Raw genomic sequence first — 22,485 nt, 5'->3', positions numbered from 1 at the left:
ATCATTTAAGCAAATTTTAATTTTCCTTCAGAAAACTTGTGATTACTTATTTCAAAGTTTTATTTTGCATCAGGGGTTCTTTATACAACAGCATTAATTCTTGGCTTGTGATTCGAGGTTTGATTCTTTGAAATTGAAGAAGCTATGAACTGAGACAGACTTCTCACAGCCAGAGCTTATCTCTTACACTGTTCTTTGGGACTTCCAACCACAGCTTTACCTCTAATTAGGGCATTAATTGGTCTGCTTATCTTGGCCACTGGCATTTTTTAACCTTGTTGGTGTTTAGTATATTTAAAGTTCTTTGCAAAATAAAAATAACAGACATCAAGTACAGTAGTAGTTGGGTGAAAATATGCACATACAATTATGTGAGGTTCATTCACTTGGAAGGAAATTCTTGGATGTAATTTATAAGGTTTTTATCTAATGGAGTAGATCTAGTTGCCATAGATTTTACTGAAAAATAATCTTAAAGTATGTGATTTGAACCATGATATGGGAAAAACAAACTAAATGTACCACAGCAAAGTTAGAATTACATTCAAAAGCAGCAGCAGAAAAACAATCTAGCAACAAGAGATAACTTATCTTCCTTTCAGTCTGCCTTTACAGTCTCTTGGGAAGTGAAAAGTGTTTTTGATTGCAATCAACCTAAATGTCCATACAGCTACTTCTACGGATTGGAAATGTTGACTTTGAAATGGTGGCTTGGTGTGTGCACTTAACTAGCAGAAAGAGGTGGTCTATATTTGGATGGTTTGCATTCACTTATGTGCTGAAGGTTTCGAAAATTAAAAAATAGCTAATTTTTCTGGTCTTGTTCTCTCATGCACAAAGGAGAAATTGCTCTTTATGTTGAAGAATATAAGGTAGTTTGAATTATGATTAATGAGGCACAAGCTGTGGGGGTTATATAATACACTGATGACATTTAGCTCTTTTATGTAGTTCCAGTGTAAGTTCAATAGTGTAAGTCAGGAGGTTTTAATAAGAATTGTCCTAATTTTAATCAACCAAAATTCAAATCAACTTTTGTTCTGAAGAGGAAGCAGCAGGAAGAAACAATGAGGTTTTGTATGAGAGACCTGTTCTTGATAACATATAGTTTAGAAATTTTGTTAAACATAAGCCTTAATTTGTTAGCCCTCAGGGGATTTTGCAAGCCATATATTTTTTCCTAGACATTGTGGGAGTGAAGACTTAATGAATGTTCTTTTCCACTGCTGTGCCTTTTATTATTCTTTGAGCGAGGTGATTACTGATCTTCAATTAACAGATAGGGGAATGCAGCCCAATTATATTTAAGTTTAGTAATATGCATATGTTTCTAGAGCATGACTACAGATACTTTTTGAAGTTGTAACATACATTAATTATCAAATAATGTAATTTTTCATCTTTCAATTAAAAAATAGTTTATCACTTATTTACTGGTTTATATGCTTGAAAGTACCCCTCGTGTCTGAAAAGTAGTTGCAGAAACATTCAATTTTTCCCCTCACCTACCTAAAATACTCTTAATTATTGCTGAGCATACTCTATTGAATCACATGCGGTTTGTGTATATTCTTTCACGAAATGTTGACTATGGGAACCATCAAAACTAGCAAGTGCCTGGAGGTAGGTGTGTTTCTCAACAGCTAGAAAAATGGCTACATGCCAGAAAACTTCTTGAAAACTTGGCTAGATCATTTGGGTCTATTTTACCAAGTTGTAGCAGTGCAAGGTGTGGAGTGTTAGTCCTCTAAAGTCCATCAAGTACTTTATTTAGATTTCTTGCCAAGTCTTTGGGAGTTTGATTGTGCTGTGGCTCACTGCTGGTCTCATTACCATATTGATAGACATGGTGAGGGGAACAGAACCTGAATAAAGCAGAATGAAATAGAGCTGCGAAGGTGCCTTTATTGCAGCTAAAGCTTCAGTGTATAATATGTGTTCAAATGAATAAAATGCAATGTTCAGCATCTATAGAGATGCAGGGAGTATGGAACCGTGACAACCTTGATATTGTGCATGAATAGGTTTAGTTTGAAAGAATTCCAACTAATCATCTCCTAATGTGAATTTACAAGTTCTGCCATATACAAAGAAATCTAGATGCCTAAAAAAGATTAAAATTGTTATTCTTTTAATAGGTTACACGAAAGTTATATGCTTACATTCAACTTGGATTCAACTAAGACATTTGTTGAATGTCTAACTGGGAGGGACAAATAACTTCAGCTGTAAAACAGCTGAGAGAGAAATGTTGGTATTTCAGTGTGAATTATCTGGATACTTTAAAAAATGGTTGGGTTGAATACGAAGCACATGCAATTGTCATTTTTGTAAAAAATACCCTATTAGGATCAAAGCTCTCAGTGATGTTTCTCCAGCAGGTCATTTCTGTTTAGTGTTGGATACAGAAGGCCTACTTGGTCTTAAGAATGTGTTAATGTATGACCAGAAAAATGTGTTAATGTATGACCAGAAAAAAAGCTTTAAATAAAATAGGAATATTTCATTATATATTATATAACATGCAATTTATACCATAGCTAAGCATAACAATTTTGACTGAAACTCTGTAAGTTTGGATCAGTTTTCTCTAGATTTGAACGTCTTTAATTATGCAGTTCTTTACTGTGACCTGACAGTGTAAAACTGGTTTAAAGAGCTGTCTTTTTATTAACATTTCCACCAAATGTAGAAGAGTAATAATCACACAGTGTAGAACTAAAAGTCTGTTTCCATATAGGTTTTTGTTTGAAAAAACAGAAAAAGGGCAAAACCCTTTAGAAGTGAAGTGTTTGAGGGAAATTAAAATTATTTTCAATTACATATTTTCCAAAGTGATAATGCAATGCTGTGCATTTATATGCGGATGTATTGAAAGTGCCAGGCACTACTTCAGGATATTTTGTTAATTAATTTTCTAGTTCTGTGGGTTTTAGGAAGATTATGTTTGAAATTAATTCAGTTTCACTTTTTCAAAGGTAGGAGGTTTTTTATTACTCTTTTTCTGTGTGTTGTAACACAAATAGTTATTTTTGGAAGGGGGGAAGGAAAAGCTCTCTCTTTGTGAGTGCCTTTTCCCAGGAGTGTCAGTACACAAGGTCCTAAAGAATTGTCTGAGGCCTTACAGAGCAGAAGGTAACAATTGCTCCATTGATTCTAAAACGCACAGAAGTCTGTAGGCAGGACCCCCATCACGATCTGTGGTGCCTTTTTACTGGGGTATTTGTTAAAGATTACCAATCTCGATAATACTGAATTTCAAAAGCTAATTCTTTAGACTAGAAGAACAGGAGAAAGAAGTAACAATAGCTCAGTGATTATGGTCTCATATTGTGCTTGCTTTTGTAACCCATACATCAAAAGAAAATTTCCCCCAGAAGGGGTGCTTTTGGGTGCACTGCAGCTGAATTGTATATTATGTTTCAGCTTCAGGTTACAAAAACAATCATGTTATGAAATACAGTCAGCAGCAGGATGCAAAATCTACCTCCTGGAAGGCTCCTGAATTTTTGTCGAGCCCTATCCTAAACATGTTATAACTAGAAACACCTTTTTTCCTGTGCTGAGAAATTGTTTGTCATTTGCTTAATTAGCTGCCAAAACTTCAAGATTTTAAACTGAAAGAAAAAGAAATAGAGAGAAAGCTAACTCTCCAGTTATATTGTAACAATAGGTAAAGCAACACTGGACTCAGTTGCTTTTTTCCACTTCCTTGGAATATCATGCCTTTTCTTTTTTTTTCCAGCTTATTGAACTCATCAAACAATATTGTTCATCTGTTGCTATTTTTTTTTGTTCTTATAAAATCAGAATATGAATCCTCCACTTCCGCCACCACCTCTCTTGTCTGCTGCAATCATTGCATCGGCCACTTCTGGACCTCAGTCTACAAGTGTCATACAAAGGTCTGCATCAGGATCAGCTGACCAAGTGGCACATTTACGACAGCAAACTCGTCCAAGTGTGTAAGTAAAATTGAATCTTTTCTCCAGACAGAAAAATGGAACGAGATCACCAGCTTCACCTGTACATTTAGCACGGCAGCTGGCTCTGTTCTGCTGGAATTGCCAAAAAGCCAAGCCTGCACCTTAGAAACAAAACACGCAGAAAGGTGATATCCCCAAACAGGTCCCACACTGAACATTGTTTATGTCTTAGATAAATATAGTCAGTTGTTGCTCTGTGTAGAAAGAACTCAGTTCAAAGTATAAAGTATTTATCATGCAGAAGATGAATGAATCTTTGCGTTAGCACTGAATACTGGATAACTCAAAAGCGTCATTTCACTGGAGCGAATTTATTCAATGTTTTCCATTATGTATGGTATGAAAAGGCTATTCTCATATGGAATAATTTATGCCAAAACACAGAAAGTGCTGTATTTAATTTAAACTGTTAAACGTGTTACTGTCAGACTGCTTATGTCAGTTGCAATTGAAATTTGACTGAAGATGCTACAGTGCACTTAATTAGTGGGTGGCAATTTGGAGTGAAGGCAGAAAGCTGCTAGTTAGCATTATGTCTTCACACTTGCAATACAAGCAAACGTGCGTCATCCTTTCGGGTGAAAATATTTGGTATATTAACATGTGTTCCTAACAACATCTCTCTTCTTGAAAACTTCTTTGTGTGCAGCTTGGGGAATAAGAATGATAAAAGAAAATGTTAAATTCAGGAGATGCTGAATCTAATGGGACAAGTTTGAATAAGGACTGCTTTTGTTCTGTCCTTGTTATCTTCCCACCAGGTTTCCTCCCACTCCAGAAAAGCACCCTTCTTGTATAGCAGGTGCATCTGGATTTGGGCTGTTTCTTGGTGTCAGGCATTTTAACATTGCTTCTTATGGATTATTGCACCTCGTGCAGTTAATCAAGTTCCCATCTCATTTACTCCCATCTTCAAGGGGTTGCTCTATATAAGGATACTAATGAAATTTGGAATAAATTAACTGAAAGGGAAGTTAATGAACATCAATTAAAGCAGATCAATTCCTTTTCCATAGAGCTTCACTGTGTGGCTTTGTAGATCACTGCTAAATCATGTACCAGTGAAGCCTTCTGCTGCCAATGGTGCCTTTATGTGTTGCCTTTAAAGTGATTTTATTGCTTGCTTTGGGTACCTATCCTGCCTTTAAAGGATTTTTATAGATATTGCAAATTTTCTCGGGTGAACAGCAAGGAATAAAAATGTAATAAAAATGCAAAAAGGAGAATGCTATTGTTACTGTGCCCTAGAGAAGTACTTTGATGAAAGAATGTTTTCTAAAGCCACTTTTTTGTCCTTGGTGTTACAAGGGGAGTGGGACAGACTAGCACTGCAAGTAACTGTGGATCCTTTTTCATAAAAGGTGATAGTATAGCCATCTACTTAATTGGCTGCCCCTTGTGAAAAGTACATTTTAGAGAAAATGGGATTTATTGGAATGCTGTTTTCCATAGGCCTGGGTCTGTAATTGTATATATAGTTCAAATAATTTTTTTAGGTTCAAATGTGTCAGTAAATAGAATACTGTTGTATTAAAACAGTATCACTTTCTAATAATAGAAAACTGTGCAACCCTATTTGAAAATTTCCCTAGGAACATTCCAAGAATGCAACATTCCAAGCATTACAAGAGCTTCAGCTTTTTTTTAAACCTTTTTTCCTGAGAATACTTTTTAAAGAAAATATGCAAATGTTTCTGAACTCTCAATATGATTTCAAATGCACTGTATTATGCTTTAGTGTTGCTTAGAAAGCATAAAAGGAAATAAACTTTACAACTTTACAAGCTGCTAACCACCTTACCCATAGGCTTCAGTCACACATCTTTTTCTTTTGCACTGAAGTTTGCACAGGATCTTCCAGTTTTGCAGTTTGAAATGTAGTTCACTGATCTTTCATTCCCAGCTATCAGAATTTCTCCATTCTTCCCAGCTCTCCAAATAAAAAAGAAATTGATGTGTCACAAAGTGTAAGAGATACGAGAAGCAGGTGTAGGGAAAGAGAAGTGGGATACACTGGGATGTGTAGTTGATAAACACCTACTTAATTAAGATCACTAACTTCATGAAGAAGATGGACAATCCTATTACAAGTCTTTTGCATTCCATTTAAGGGCACTTCAGAGGACATTCCTAACTGTCATTAGGAATGACAGTTTCCTCTTAATATTACCATAACTTCTGTTTTAATATTGTAATGGTATGATGGATTATCACAGTCATTTCTGCCATGCCTTCTCATCTCTGACTGAACTCTCTGTGCCAGAAAACATAAGAGATGTTTTGAACTGTTTTAGTTTTATCATTTGCATCTCTTTTTCTGTCTTTCAGGTATATTGCTATCTACCCCTACACTCCTAGAAAAGAAGATGAACTGGAACTGCGGAAAGGAGAAATGTTCCTGGTGTTTGAACGCTGCCAAGATGGCTGGTTCAAGGGAACTTCCATGCACACAAGCAAGATTGGTGTTTTTCCTGGAAATTATGTGGCTCCAGTTACAAGGTACAGTACTATACAAGTGTCTAAACTTTGTAGTTGTTGTAAACTGTGTCTAAACGTTGTAAACTGTGTCTAAACTTAGTTTAGCTAGTTTCAAATCCAAAATTATTCTGTTCTTGTATAAAATGCTACAATTGCATAATAAAAGACCTGTGGGTTTTAATAACAGGCTGGTTTTTTTCAGTTGTGTTTAATTGTTTGCTTTAAATTTTGGCAGGACAGTGACAAGTGCATCACAAACAAAAGTTCCCATGTCTACTGCTGGCCAAGCAGGACGAGTGGTGACTATGGTCAGCCCTTCCACTGCTAGTGGAACATCCCAGAAGCTCCAGGGGAATGGTGTGGCAGTGAACTCCAGCACAGTGCCCACAGCAGTGGTTTCTGCAGCACATATCCAAACCAGTCCACAAACCAAGGTCCTTATGCACGTGACAGGACAAATGACGGTCAACCAGGCTCGAAATGCAGTTAGAACAGGTAAAGAAAAACCCACAAAATTTGTTACCTGTGGTGGACAAACTGTAGAGTCCATCTTGACAGTTGACTGGAGTGAGGGTCTGTGTAAGTATATGCTGAGGTTTTTTAAAGCTTTTCTTAATGTCATTGTTTAGAGTTGAATGTTTTCTGAAACAACAGTCTGAGTTGTTCCATCTCTTATTATTCTTCTCTAAGCAACTGTGTGTACGTACATACTCCCACTATTGGGAATTTATATGCAAGTACTTCAGGTGGAATTTTTCTTTTTTTTTGTTGTTCCAGCAGTATCTGGGATGGGGACATTCTTTGAGCTTTCCTACTCATATGCAATTCATATAGTAATAAAAGTGATAAGAGCATCTGAGTCATAGCTTATTTTTTGTGTGTTAACTGCATAAGAGCTACAGAGTGCTCTAATTTAGCATTCACTTTTAAATTATTTTCTAACATCTTTGAATACCTTTAGTGTTCCTTTTCAGGTCTCTGGCTCAGGGTTGGTCCTTAGGCATTCCAGCTTGTTCTCTAACCTTGACTGCAGCTTCTTTCAGCTTTGACTCTGAAACACTGAGGTGATACTGGCATCAAGATCCATTATGATCTATAAAATTCTGTATTTCTGAAAGGTGTAACTCTTCATTTACTGTCTGGGGCAGGCCAGTAGTAAATAACAAGAAGGCATGTTTCATCATAGTGAAACGTGCCTTCTTGTTATTTAAATGCAGAGCCAAAAAGACTGATAGTGGTGTTTTCAAGAGGTTTTTGTTTACCAAATCCATGCACTCCTCTGTGGATTTGCCAGGCTAAGAAAATACCACACAACTGGAGCCAAATCTGTTCCAGCTGCTTCAAGGGCCTCAAAAGAAGAAGAAAAAAAAGCTCCCATTTCAGACCCTCCCAATGTTGCCCCTTTCAGCCTTGAATTTAGGGTCTGTGATCTCCTGGCTGAGCATCATGAGAAAAGGGTTTTTTTTTTTTATCACGGGATTCTTATTGGCAGAAAAAATGGTAATGGTATGTTCTGTTATCCCCATAAGAAGGGTATTTCTTATGGGCTCAAGATCCATGAATTAGCCCACTTTTCAGAGTCATGCATCTCCTAAAACACCCTGTGCATGTTCAGATGTCAACACCAGGTTTGCTTTTGAAGGTAGGATATGTACATATGTCTTTACTTATTTTATTTCCTTAATTGGCCCCATCTTCCTCCAGTCTGATCTGAAGCTGGAGCAGGTGTGTTAGTCCTAACAACTTTATTCTTTGCCTTTAAATAAAAATAACCAGATGCTGCTGGCAACTGCTAAGAGAAACTAAGCAAAGCATCTGTACTTTTCTGCCTCTTAGGCACAGGTGGTTTCTAATCAAAAGCCTTCTTTTGAGCTGCCTAGGAGCTTGCAAGTGACAACACAAAGGAGAAATCTCCTGTGGGCTCCGGAGGCTTTTCTGTCCCTGCTTCTCTGCACCACTGTCAAGATGAATAAGCTTTTACACCTCCATTCAGCTGAGAATGTGACAACATACTGCCCACTGACTTTTCAGGTCCAAAATGAAAAATCCGAAGGGACTGGACTCTCTCATCACAGAGACCTTAACACTGGATTGTGCAAAGGTGTGCTCTTAGTCACAAATACAGATCTGTCCCTTGTAAGGACCTGAGCACTGAAGCAATAGTGGCTGCTTTATATTCAAATGTTACAGAGAAGTTTGTAGTAAACATCTGAAACATGATCCTCTTGAGCTTTCCTTAGCACATTTGCTGAGTGTTAATCTTTGGGTGAGGCTTCACAGGATAATGCAAGGGTCCAGCTTCAGTTTAGCTCAGGGCTTCAAGGACCATTCTTCAAATGACCTTAGTGAGACATTGTTTGACATCACCTTTGCTGAGGGAGTATGCATCCTTTGATTGGAAGGATCTATAATGAAAATATATATTCTGCTTGCTTCATTAAAGGATAATCTGTATGAAAACAGGCTGACTTGAAGCGTTTTTCCTATCAATTCCATCAGCAATAAGAAAACAAAACCAGAAGGCTCTTCCATGCTTGTCATACATAAATTGCATGTGAGTGTAGACAGATCTTGAAGAATAGCAGCTACTTCTAGGAAAACTGATATTGTCTTATGAACAAAAGCCAGCATTAAAAATTGTTTGTTGACCAAAAAATTCTTTCTACAATCTCCTTATCTTTCTTTTGAAATGTTCATGCTACTCAAGAGTTGAGAAGGGTCAGCTACAGAAGAAGAGGTTATCAAAAAACTAGATAGAGCATATAAGTGATGTGCCTTTTTTTTTTAATAAAAAATAAAGAATTTGTGTTTCTTACTGCATAGATTGTAATTGGGTATAATACTGTAGAATTGTTATATAAAATCTGGGACCTTTTTCAGTCTTCTCAATACACTGTTGCGGCAATCTAACCAAATTACCAGAGTAATTTGCAGAAAGCAGAATCAAGAGAGCAAGTGCTGGAGGTTTGGTTCCAGGATTTCACTTAAAACAAGTCTGAAACTCTATTAGTATCTGAAAAATCAAAAGTTGATAAAATTGAGATGCCCATGCATCAAGCTAGAGAGATGACCCCTTCTCAGATGGAAAGTTTCAAAGTACTTGAAGGAGAGAGGTTATGCAGCACTAGGGTGTTAAATATTGGCTCATACTGTTTGGTTATATCTGCATTTCATACCACCCAGTGGTGCAGAGATGCCCAAGATGTTGAAGTGGTCCAACAGCATGCATATGTGACTGAGCACATGACTTTAACAGCAGTGTTTCTTGGAAGGGATCCATTAGTTCATGCAAAGCTCTGTGCTTACAGTTTTGCACTGCAACCCAGGTTAATATACTCAGCCCTGTGCTATTCTCCAGCTTCCAGTGTAGATGTTCCTTTTATTTCACAGGGGTATGAGTAAATCCACTTTCTATATTTAAACATCCCAAGAGACAACAGCTTACATTTTCAGAGAAAGCACTCACAGCAGTAATTGCCACTGTGCTTATTGTTTGAAAGACCTGTGAAATCTGTTGTGGATTTTGTGAATAGTTTAGGGAAACAATCTAATTACATTTTTAGCAGCTTCTGTTAGGTGTGTTTCTTCCTACTTTCCTTTATATGTCCTGACAACTACACGTGGTATTAAAAGGAGCAAACAAGTTCCAGGCAGTATTCAGCTAGCTCTTAGGTACTAAAGTGTAATCCATCTGTATGTGAAGCATTTGATCTAGCAGCTTGGATTTCTCCACAACAGAGAAGTTGCAGTGCTGTTATTCTTCTGTTGCATACTGGTGCAAGTAGGGAAGCATTTGCAACTGCTTTATTTGGGTGATATAGATTTGGTGGTGTGTATCGTGTCATTACAGGAGTATAAATGGAAGTTTAAAAGGTAAGAAGAAAACTTCTCGTGATTGATTAGCTGTAACACAGTAACTGTACCTCACTTTGTGTGTCTTGTGAAAAGACATGTTTCATTCTCACATTTCATTCTTTTATTCCAGTTGCCTCACATAGTCAAGAAAGACCTACGGCAGCAGTCACGCCCATACAAGCACAAAGTCCAACCTGCCTTATTCCTGCAGCTGTGATCATTCCCCACCACTCTGTTGCCTCCCAGCAGCTCCAGCCCCAGCTTCCAAATAGTGCTGCTTATGTCACAGCTGTGAATGTGAACCGCTCAACCATCCCACTGGCATGTCCAGCAGCTTCTCTGAATTCTCCTAACATTGCTGCTTCATCTTTGGAGGGAGATAGCGGTGCAAAAACTGCCAACACTCACCCTGGAGCTCCTGCATCTCCAGAGAGTGCTTTAACAGCTGGTGGAAATGCTGCTGTCAGTAAAACAGACAAGGATGGCAAGGTGGGTAGAGAATAAAATCATTCCCTTGAGTTCTCCTATTTCATCATACAATCTTTTAAGAAATTTAAGAGCACAACCTAAAAAACACACATGAACTTGGAGGAATGTAAAAATTTCAGTCTAACAAAATAATATGAAAATCAGAATTCTTTTAGGTTACCTTTCTTACTAAGCAGGCACACTGAGATATTATGGAAAACACATTACCAGCAACATTTATGGGACAAAGAAAGAATGCACATAACCATCTTTTTTAAATGTAGGACAGTGGAGTCTGTAAAGATTCTGCTTTCCTTCCTTCTCTTTGAAGTATTTCCTATGTGTGTCAACTCATTCTCACTGTTCACCAAGCCATGCGATTATACTGTTTTCAGAAAAATTCTCCTAGCTTTGTAAGTGATTTTGTTTTATAGTTGTGATGTAGTTAGGAAACTTTTTTCTCCTTGTGACAACTATTTTTGTATATCAAGTATTTTAGACTTAACCTTACTACTCTGCAACCACATGTACTCCTTGGTGAAGTTTATGAAGATTTTAATCTTAAACTGTACACTAATTTCAGCCACTTTTTAGTTACTTTTTTCTTTTATTATTGTTGAATGGACATGCCTCAAACCGAATTTTAAAATTACTTTAGCCATAGACATCGAAACCAGACTGAGGTGCTCTTAGAGAAAACTTATTTGTAGTTTAAGGTGAATGATGCCAATACAGGATTGTTTTAATTTCTCTGAGTTTCCCTTTATCTTTGACATTTTCTCTTTATCTTTGACAGTAGATTGTTGGTGAAATGGCTCTAAGTTACTGGAGATTTGGAAAAAGGACTGAGGATTTTCATTCACTAAATCCACTACATCTCATATAAAAAAAAATTCTCATTGCTCTTGCTTTTCTCTGTCTATGGATGAATATTATTTTTGTCTCCAGGGCTTACAATCTGGCACTTCTCATAAGCTTTAAATTCACTCAGTCAAAGGGTTGGTAAGAAAATCACTGCCACACCCTTTAAAAAAAAATACAAGAAACACAAAAGCTACTTAAATAATTCTCTTCAGGCTAGGTAATAGTCTTCAGGGATTCTTGTCTGGACAAGCAAAAAGAATGTTTACAATTCTCCCCTTTAGCAGAACAGCAGAACACAATGCATTCCCCTTGGGGCAAATTTTTGTTAGATCATGAAGGTCTTCCATTACTAAAGAAGGATAAATAAAAGAAACTTACCTAAACAGCAGCTTCCAGAGCAGACTTTTCTCCCTGCTTGGTTTCAAGTGATTCTTTGTCTTTCCAGAAACATCCATGTTGATGAAATATTTTACTTCATAGATTCCTGCTGTGGTAATATTAACACCTCACTCCTTTTTCTACACAACCTTTTGTGACAGAGCCATTTCAATTAAAGTTAAACTTTAACCTAACAAAGTGAAAGAAAGGACTTAGCTAGTTTATGACCAAATTACTTGCTCTTTTTCTCTTTAGAATGTGAATAATTTTCTTTTATAAATTTCATCATCTCTCTAATGTCAAGTATGTCCTCATAATTTACTGAGTCCTCTCTGAGCACGATGTCATCTATCAGAGAAAAGTGTTCAACTCTTTGTGGGACAGCTTTGTTCTAAAACGAGCACTGCTTTTGGTTTACAGAAAGAAAAGAAAGGTTTGCTGAAGCTGCTTTCCGGAGCATCCACCAAACGCAAGGCTCGGCTGTCACCTCCGGCGTCCCCCACCCTGGAGGCCGAGCAGGCCGCGGCAGAGCTGGCCCTGCAGGGCGCGGTGGGGCCCGAGCTGCCCTCGGCGGCGGGGGCGCACAGCAAGGCCGGCCCCTGTGCCGCGGAGGGCGACGCGCCGGGGCTGCCCCCGGAGCCGCTGCAGCGCAAGGGCGCCGCCCTGGACGCCGCTGTGCCCATCGCCCCGCCGCCCCGGCAGCCCTGCTCCTCGCTCGGGCCCGTCCTCAACGAATCCCGGCCTCTCGTGTGTGAAAGGTAAATCCTCTACACAGCTGCACTTGGGCACATCAAGAAAAAATCCTTTCTCTGATGCTTGTAGCGTGTTAGAGCTGCTTCAAAATGCTGAGGTTTTGTAGCAAGATGAAACTTACTTTTTAACAATTCTTTATTTACTTATCAACCAATACTCGTGTTTATATTTGTTTACTTTTCATGTTACTTTAAAGTTTTTGAATGAATAGACACTCAAATGTGATGATCACAGGTTTAGGTAGACAAAAGAGGCCTCCTATTTTTCAAAACAGAAGCACATTATGTTCTTGAACTTATTAGTATTAGGTTAGTCCTTATTATTAGCACTCCCAACCTAAATATATGGTGAGTGAGACCTTTATCTGTCTAGGTGTAGACTTCTTAATATTTGATGTCTTGAGCTTTTGCAAAGATACTTTTTACTGCCTGAATGCCCCATTGCATCCATACAGGCTCCAGGGTGGCCTCTGTGCTCTGGTAAGTGAGTGTGAAAAACATACAGATGTCTGGACTCTCAGACTGACAGGCAGTTGCTTAAATGTTCTGTGACTTTTGTGTCCACCCATAATTTTTCAAGTTTCAAGTCCTCAGTAAAATGTGAAGGAAGAGGCAGTTTTCTAACTACAGGATCTTTTCTTTTTCCTGGTAGCGGACAAGCAGTATGAGGAGTGTCATAGGATTTCTTCTGCAGCAGCTACAGGATTGTGTGCTGTACTGAGAAAAAATAGCAGAGCTACAATATTAGCAGCTCTAGGACTGAACTGATTGAAGCTGATGTTGTAGGCTTTGTTCTGATGCTATTAACTCATGGTGTGTGGGCATCCTGTTGTACTTCCAGAAGTCCACTATCCTAAGCTATACTCGTGTCTTAAAACCCAGACAGTATAGAAGTTTCTGCTCGTCTTTTAGTTCACTTCTGTCATACCTCTAATATTTTTTAAAAGGTTCTTTCTGTTCCTACACAATTTCCTTGCAGGAGATTTCTATTTCATACTGAATTTGTGAAGCAGATTTACATTTATACATGGAAAATAAAACCTGAAAGACTCTTCTTTAAGAACAACATCATTCATTTTCACATTATCATAAGTCTGTTTGGCACATTAATATGTTTTTATGCTTTGAACGTGAAAATAATATTAAATTCATTGTGAAAATAATATTAAATTCATTCTGGCATAACCAGTGCATATTAGTGTAAAGCTCTTTCTGTCATCACAAAAAGTAGTTTTTTCACTTCCATGATGGAATTTTTTTTCTCAGAACTACTTACAGAAAATGATGCTATATATTTTTATTGATCCAGCAATAACATATACTCAAACATTCTCTCTATCCTTACTATTATTTAAGTGATAATTTCTACTGATAGAAGAAGCATTGCTACGTGATAATTCTCAGTGGTAGTCAAGCATGGTTGTCAGTGTATTTAGACAGAATTTCAACTGAGTTCCCTTTTTCATTTTCAGGACAGAGCTAATTTTTTTTCCTGCTGATGTGCCCTTGCACATTTCCTTTGACTGGATTTCTTAAAATGTGATGGTTAATAATACTTAAAATTTACATTGTACTCAATATCTTCAAAGTAATTTATAAACATTGATTTCTCTTCAGCAGTCTGGAAGATGTGGTGGGTAAGAATCATGTGGCATCTTCAGTGAAAATTTGAGCTGGGGGGGGAAATATTCATGAGGATAAGCTCAACAAAAAGCTGAAGAACAGAGAAATCTCCTGCTAGGATTATTCTGCTCTTAGACCTCACAATTCCAGTCACAGATCACAGTGGAACTGTAGAATTCCAGTTCAGAGAATTCCAGTCATGTGAGACTCTGCAGTGGGGCTCACTCACGTCTTCTGATTCTCCAGCCAATACCCAGGTTGTCTTGGGGTGATTCCTTGTATTGATGCAGTGTTGGCATGGCCAAGGAGCATTATGTTTTCTTTACAAAGACAGACCCAACTCCCTGCAATTCCCCGAGTGAGACTTGCTATGCTGTGAGTATACAGGAATTTAGTTACCTGAGGAGTTTAATTTTTCCATATAAGAAAACTTCGAGCTTTTTTTGTGAGCTTTCTCTTTTAGAGGGAAACGTTGCTTAAATAGCCTTAAATTTTACAGTAAATATACAGCATTGTAACAATAAACTACTCAGTACTCCACAATGGTGTTAGAGACTTGAAGTTGAACCTAAATACACATCACTGCATATCCTAAATTATAAAATGAATCTTTCATCTAGTTACAGGGAAAGAAAAGCAATAATTTTGTTCTGTGATTAAAGTGACCCTAAGTAATTTCATCTACCACAGAATGACTGGTGTAACATCTGCTCCCAGTGAGCGGGCCAGTGGCTTTCCAGGGCAGCCAGCCTTCCCACATCTGGCACCATTTAATGCTGGTAATGAAATGCTGAGAGTCACACTGCCCTCCATGGGCGTTGGTGATCTGGAGGAGTCGAGGAACCCACTCAGAAGACACAAGATCTGCACAACAGCAGAGCACACTTGACCTGGAAAGTAAAAATTGTAAAGGCAAGGAACAAAAGCTAAATCAAGAAGCTGAGTAGTAATTATTCATTTAACTTGTGTAATGGGAGTAATTCCAGCTTTCTGTGTTTCTCTCAGCTAAAATTTTCTGCGTGTGAGAAAATATTATTATCCACTTGTTGATCAGGAAAACTACAAATAATTGTCCAAAAATCAACCACAACTAAATGGGCATAAAAGCAGTATTTTGTGTCCAGTGAAACAGAAGCAACAAAGAAGTGGAGAAACACATGAAAGATATAATATTTTCCATGTTACTGAAAAGTGTGAGAAATGCTAATATTAAAAATTAAAGTCAGAATGGAGAAATGTGAAGACAGACCACCACCCTTTTCAAAATAAAAAATAAATTCATGAATACAAAGCAAAAGCACTGTGGGATATTGCCAGACATACTAAGAATATCAGCAAACAACCAGTAGCAAATACATTGGCTACTCCTGGGAAGCTAAAGTACTTTTATTTTTATAATAATTATATTTTGTCACTAGCTGACTAAAAATAATTAATATAATATTTGGAAAATTAGTGAAAAATTTTATAAGGCAATCAAAGAAAAATAAAAGAAAGGAAAAATGTCATAGTTATACAGATTAGGTGTGTGTAAAATATTAAGTGACCACAAAAGATCTATAAATTTGACTTTCAGTCATTGAAAACATTTGCAAATACTGAATAGGGAGACAAACAAGGAAGTGTTTTGAAAGATTCAAACATGTGGGAATGAACATGTTTTTCCAAAACATAGGTCATGCTTAGTAAATATTACTATTTTTCTTCAGGGACCTTGCAATGAACTTCTGAGCTGAAGCATAAGCTTTTTATTCTGCATGAAATTGGTAGTTTTGGCAATATGTTGTAGATGATGAAATAAGTAATGGAAAAAGAGTTTCTGTTCCATAGATAATCCAGAGTGATCTGGATAGACAGCTGTGTGAATGTGTGATGGGTCTGTGATCACCTCTCTTTGGGCAAATAGGATTTGTAAAATGTGGCAGAAAATTTCAAGAAGGACACATGATTTACAGGTGCAAAGCTGGATGGGTTTCTTCTCATTAAAAATTGAAAAATACAGTAAAATAGCACTTTAAAACCAAGGTTGTTGTGCTCTGTTTTAGACACTAGATTTCAAGATGAATATCAAAATAGCTGGGAAACTAAAATTTAACAAGAAGTACCAAATTACTGCAGCGGTTGTTGGACACTGTATGGAAAGCTCAAGACAGCTGTTTCTGTGCTAGCTGGTGATCCTCTGGGGAGGACAAAGAGAGGATGGGAGCAAGCAGCAGCAGGGAACAGACTTGTCTGTCAGTTCAGGGGAGCACAGAGGTTACTGGCAGACAGAATTAGAAACTAAAAACAAGCATATTTCAAGTCAGACATTTACAAGGCAGTGTTTGGCAGACTGCAAGATGAGGCAGGCATTTTGAAACTCATTTTTTTTAACAGACTATGAAGTGTGCTGGTTAATTTTCAGCCTGGGAGCAGCTGGCTTGTTAACAACAGTAGGAATTCTTCATAGCTTTACTGCAGTTCTTTATGCTTCACTATCTTGTCCTTGTCTTGCCTGAGTAGAGGCTGTTGTTTACAGTCTCAATTTAACTTACAGTCTATTAAAAACATTTGGTTCTCACTTCCTAAGTCAGCATTAAAACCCAAGTTGCCCAAAGCAGAAGTTAGTGCAGGTCTAGGTTGGATGCAGGGCATTCTGGAGCTGCACACAAATGAATCTTGTAATTGGCTTGGTAGCTTTTATGAAGCATGAATCTAATAATTCCTGTGCTCTGAAATCTGGGGATTGCCATCACTGAAACAAAAGTCATGGCTTATAAGTCACTAATAAATAACATTTGACAACTAATTAAGTCCAAATATGTTTTGCTATACTTAGATTTCCTAAGAGACTTCAGTTATTTACAAAGAGCAGCTACTCTTGTCTGAGTATTTTAAACTGTATGGGCAGACTTAATTTTTGTTTCATATGTTCTTAAGCAAAACATTCTATTATAACACAGTATCTTTCTCTGCTTCAATATTACAGAATTAACTTGTTTTATTATGTGTGTATTGAGCTACAACTGCCATTCCATCCTTTACTAGACTGTGTCCTGTTACCTTGTCTTTTCATCAGATTGTTCATTTATTTTAATCTATTAAAATAAATTATTTTAAGCTTATTAAGATAATTCATACTTAAGATTCATACATAAGATAATAACTTCATACTTAATCTATGAAGTAATAAGGTTTTATGTTGTTGTGAAACTATGGAAGAAGAGATTGAGTGGTGTTATGCTTGTTAAAAACAGAAGTGTAGCCTCTTTAATGCACTCATATTTGAAAAGTGATTTTACTGTGAGAGACTCAAAAAATACACTTCATGCCAAGTGCTTAAGAAAATTGTTTACTTGAAAATAGTTTTAAACGTAGTAGTGCACAAGTTGAGCAGCTCTGTTCAAGAATATGTTCTAACTTGAAGAGTTTCTAAGGAAAATGCAAATTATTTAAAACAGCAAATCAAATTTATAGGTTTTGTTAGTTTCCTCCTTTTGTTCTTTGCCTTTCCTTAAAAGCCATCACTGGAATAATAAGAAATTAAACAGACACTTGTAAAATTATGCCTAGCTACTGCTGTGAATGCTTTGATTCTTGCTGAATCACAATGACTGAAAGAGTCTGCAAATTTATATTGGAAAAAATGTTTACAATTTTCTCCTGGTATTTAACCATTTTCTGTATTTTACAGGGATCTTGGTAAAAAAAAAATCATAGGAGATGCATGAATTTGCCTTAAATTTATTATCTGTTATTTCTTATATGTTATTATCTGTTCAAGACATACTTTTAAGTTGTTGCATACTCAGCAAACAGTTTCTAGACAGTTTCCTGTGTTCATCAGCTTCAACAGGCACAGAAATATTTTTTAAAGCATCAGGTTAATAAAAAGGGGGGGCAGAGAGTGAGGCAAAAAAAAGAACCTAAATGTAGGTTTTTTTTTAATGACACAGGTACAGAGTTGTGGTATCCTATCCTCCTCAGAGCGAAGCAGAACTTGAACTGAAGGAAGGAGACATTGTTTTTGTACACAAGAAACGCGAGGACGGCTGGTTCAAAGGCACTCTGCAACGAAATGGAAAGACTGGCCTTTTCCCTGGCAGCTTTGTGGAGAACATTTGAGAAGATTCATTCCAAGAACTTCAAATCTTACTGTACTGTAAAATAGCACAAATATTTTGCCAGAAAAAGCACAGTCATGAAATATTTTCAAATGACTGTAATGTAAACAAGAATCTACATATTTTTACAGTGTCTATAGCACAATTACACCAGCGAACAAAGGAGATGAAGGCATCTGCTGGTTTTATCACTTTGAATTCTTAAGTGTGATGTGTGCCTTGTACTGTCTGATTTATTATATAGAGGAATTTTTTCCCCAAGTATGTTACATAAATGAGCAATTGTTTACAAGGCTGTAACTAATTTATTCTTGTTTTTTTTTAAACTTGAATTTTGTGTAATAACTAAAATTCTTGTGACTATGATTTTAACAAATTATTAATTTATGAAAAAATAACAAAGGGGAAGCTGGATTCTCTCCTTATGAGCAAGCAATTATATCTGATAAAGAGCCTCCCATTTATCCTCTGGACATTTTTCCCCTGCTGTGTCTGACAGTGGAGTAAGTCTCTGTTGTATGAGTTAATGTTGAGTGGTGGTGATGTGGCGTCAAATAGAATTTGCCAAATGGGGAAAAAATGTGTATTTTCTTCTTTGGACAGAGAAAAAAAAGTCAGTGGTGTTCTTGAGTCTAGTTTTACTTCTTCATGAATCACCTAAGTAGAGTAATGTTTCTAGGAGGCAAAGATGTATGTGAACAACTGAACAAAACCATCTCAAGGTTAGGATCATCTCAAGGTTAGGAAAGAAGAAATTTAGGAGCGCCAACAAGAAATTCCCTATATACCTTCTGTTCATGTAATAACTTGGCTATTTGAACAAAGGTTTCCTTTGTATATTTGGCCAGTTCTTTGGGCATTTAGCGCTCAGGATCCAACAAAATTGGAAGGAATGTTAAAGCCCAACACTTAGAATAAATATAACTTGAAAACATCTGTTTGATAAGACTGAATATAAAAATAAAATTATTAAGTTGTACTTCATGTCTAAAAATGCCTAAGAGGTGTAATTTGCTGTTTTCTTCTCAAAATGATCTGCATGGCCAAGAGATGTTTTAAAATGTCTGAGCAGTAGTGGTGGTAAGTGATGCACTTGTGTTAAAGTAAAAGGCTGTATGAAACACTGTGAAAACTTTACTAACTTCTTAACCATTGCTACTTTGCTATGTTCTGACTTTTTCTTTGTCTTGCATGTGTTACTCAATTCCTGCAGTAATGTAACTGTGCATGTTTGGCATTTTCCATTCCAATTTCCTGTTGCTGGGTTATTTTGCTCTGAAAGTTTCCCAAAAGCCACTTGACCAAAACTAGTGAGCAACTCTCCTTCAACCAGAGAAGGTATCCAGTGTTTGAATCATTATAAAATTTTTTAATGTCCTTGCAGCTGATGGATGGAAAGAATGCAGCCTGCAAGAAACACATTGTTAGTCTTTCAGGGTTTTTTTAGAGATTTGACACTGGGGAACACACACGCTACTCAGCTGAACCTGTTTTTTTATTTTATCATTTGATTATAGCAGTTTAGTGGTGATTTTTTTTTTTGTAAGACACTGAGCACCATCATCTCCATTTAAATCCATTTAAATCTGATGTAATTTGGCTGTTAGTCAGCACTTTACAAAGGGAAGCCAGTAAGGTGATTCAGTGTCACACAGAAACTGTCACACAGATCTGTTAAATCCTTATAATTTTCTTGAGGTTTTGCATTGAAAAATATCAAATGTTAATGACAGAGATTTCTTGCAATATCAGGTAGTATCATGATGGTCTTAAAAATTAAATATATATATATATAAAAATACATATAGTTGGACATGACAGCATTCCCAAATAAACCATCTCTCTTAAACACTGTATCATTCAGTTTTTGCATTTTTAAATCTTTTAAATAGTTTACTTGAATATTCATGTAATATATAAAGGTTTTGTGAAATGAATTTTAGTTAGAAAGAAGCTGGTATCAGCTTTTGTCAGCATAAATTGGCACTAGTGTGTCGTAATCTTATTTTGGAAAATTTAGTGCATTTTATATTAAAGACTACTAAAGGTTAATTTTTTCTATCTCTACTCTCCATATTTTAAACTAAGTGACTAAGGTACCTCTATTAATAGAATTTCGTGATGTAAAGTCAGTTAAAAATCAGCTGTTAATCCAATAGTTCTGTTAGATGGAATACATTTTTAATTGATTTTTTTTAACATTGAGTAAACGTTTGTAAAAAGGGCTTATTACATAGCAGTGCAACAATGACAAAAATGCAGTTTATCATGCCTTTTTTTGTGATCTTTTGGGGGTTATTTTTTGGTTTTGGCTTGGGATTAATTCAGTGTAGAAACAGACGAACCCTGTGCATTTGCTTTATGTAATTCCATTAAAAATTTTTGTAAGGTATTTTATATCTATGTTTGAAGTCCGGTGAATGTTAAGTGTTTGATTTATTATGTTAAACTTCCAATCCTAATAAATATTTTCTTAGCAAACAGCTACAGCAAATAGCATATGCAAACATTAAACATAAATTACTTGTAAAGAATTTGCCAATAAAATTCCCAGAACTTAATTTTCAAATTCCTAGGAGGGTATTTCTGCTCATGGAGAAAAAGTCTTCAGATTCCATAATGTAAGAAGCTGGAATGATGGCTATAATGCAAAAACTGTAGAGAAAACTGAGGACCTAGCTGATCTTTTCCCAACTCCTTATTTCAGCGAGTAACTTCAGAAAAGGGTAGGTAACTCCATCTCATTGTGTTCCTGATGGAACTGCAGTGTCATCAACAGCACAGCAGGTGCACAGTGGAACTGCTTTCCCTAGAGGAAGAATGTCTGGTGCAATGGACCTGTGGATGTATTGGGAGAGGTTGAAGCATCTGCCTGAACTTCCACTGTGGGCAGAAGCGTTGGGTGGCAAGGGGCTTCGTTTGCCTGAAGGAGTTTTCTGTGCACAGCAGTCAGGCAGCAACTGGCTAACGAGGAGACCTTGATTTGCATGTGGTTACATGTCTGCTATATACACATGGCTTCTGGGAAAATTGGTGGAAATTAATCCTAAAAGTGTTTGCCAATGTTTGAGACTCGGTCAGTGTTGCAGCTACTGCAATAAGCTCCGTGTTAGTTAAGATTGACAAGCAGCACCTAAACTGTGCTGGCAGTGAATGGTGCAGCATTGGGTGCTCTCTGAAAGAAGGAGCATCTCATCTAACCTTCCTTAATTAAGGGGGATGAGGGGAGGCAACATGATTTGTAGAAATGCAGAACGGAGACTATAGAAAAGCAAGATTTATTTGGTTTTTCAGAATTGTGGTCTGACACCAGTGCATCCATAGGAGAAAAGTATAGACAAACATTGTGGCTGTGTAGCAGAAGTAAGACTGTTTCTTTGGGTTGTTTTTTTTGTTTGTTTGCTTGTTTTGTACTGTAATTACTGAGTAATTCTAATAATGTGTTTAACATTTGGCTTGCCAAAGGTATATGAAATCCTGTTCACCCTCACTTCATTACCTTTGCCTTATAGCAGTAATGACAATTATGATAGTTTTGCATAGGCTTAAAAATATGGCTTGTGAGCATTCTGGCTGTTTCCAGAGAGCTGGCAAAATATTTTGTCTGGCTTGTTCTTTCCAGTAGCTTTAAGCAAATGTGTTTAATGAAACACTAGAATCCACTTGTCTAGTTAAAGAAATTTGTGTCTGGCATTACTAAAACTCCTACAGTGTCGTCACTGTTTTCTGTAGGATATACTGATATTCCTTGGATTTCTATCATGCTTCTGCAATATGTGTACTTCTCAAATCAGGCTCAGATGCTCATTCCCTGCACTTGGTTAATTATGATAAACCTTAAGTAGATTTGAAGCTTGACTTGAACAAAACCAGTGTCATAAATCTTTCAAATAACAGCAACAACAACAACGGCACTTATAATAATTCTTTTTAAATGGAATACTTGCAATATTTGTATATAGGAAAAAAGAGCTGAGA

The 22,485-nt window shown here is 36.8% G+C and overlaps 1 protein-coding gene across 3 annotated transcripts in view; it reads left to right on the top strand.

The window, feature by feature from the left end:
- SH3RF1 (SH3 domain containing ring finger 1) overlaps window positions 1–20,991 on the top strand; it is an 83,823-nt gene extending 62,832 nt beyond the window's left edge. For all 3 annotated transcript variants that reach the window (XM_074541247.1, XM_074541249.1, XM_074541248.1), the window contains 6 exons: window positions 3,811–3,965; window positions 6,315–6,485; window positions 6,700–6,959; window positions 10,450–10,808; window positions 12,450–12,787; window positions 18,340–20,991. In XM_074541247.1, the coding sequence (XP_074397348.1) occupies window positions 3,811–3,965; window positions 6,315–6,485; window positions 6,700–6,959; window positions 10,450–10,808; window positions 12,450–12,787; window positions 18,340–18,508 (1,452 nt within the window). In that variant the 3' untranslated portion in view covers window positions 18,509–20,991. The remainder of the gene's footprint in view (window positions 1–3,810; window positions 3,966–6,314; window positions 6,486–6,699; window positions 6,960–10,449; window positions 10,809–12,449; window positions 12,788–18,339) is intronic.
- Window positions 20,992–22,485: the final 1,494 nt, after the last annotated feature.

The sequence above is a fragment of the Zonotrichia albicollis genome, chromosome 5, assembly GCF_047830755.1.
Source record: "Zonotrichia albicollis isolate bZonAlb1 chromosome 5, bZonAlb1.hap1, whole genome shotgun sequence".
Taxonomy (NCBI): domain Eukaryota; kingdom Metazoa; phylum Chordata; class Aves; order Passeriformes; family Passerellidae; genus Zonotrichia; species Zonotrichia albicollis.
This window is presented reverse-complemented; position numbering and strand designations above follow the sequence as displayed.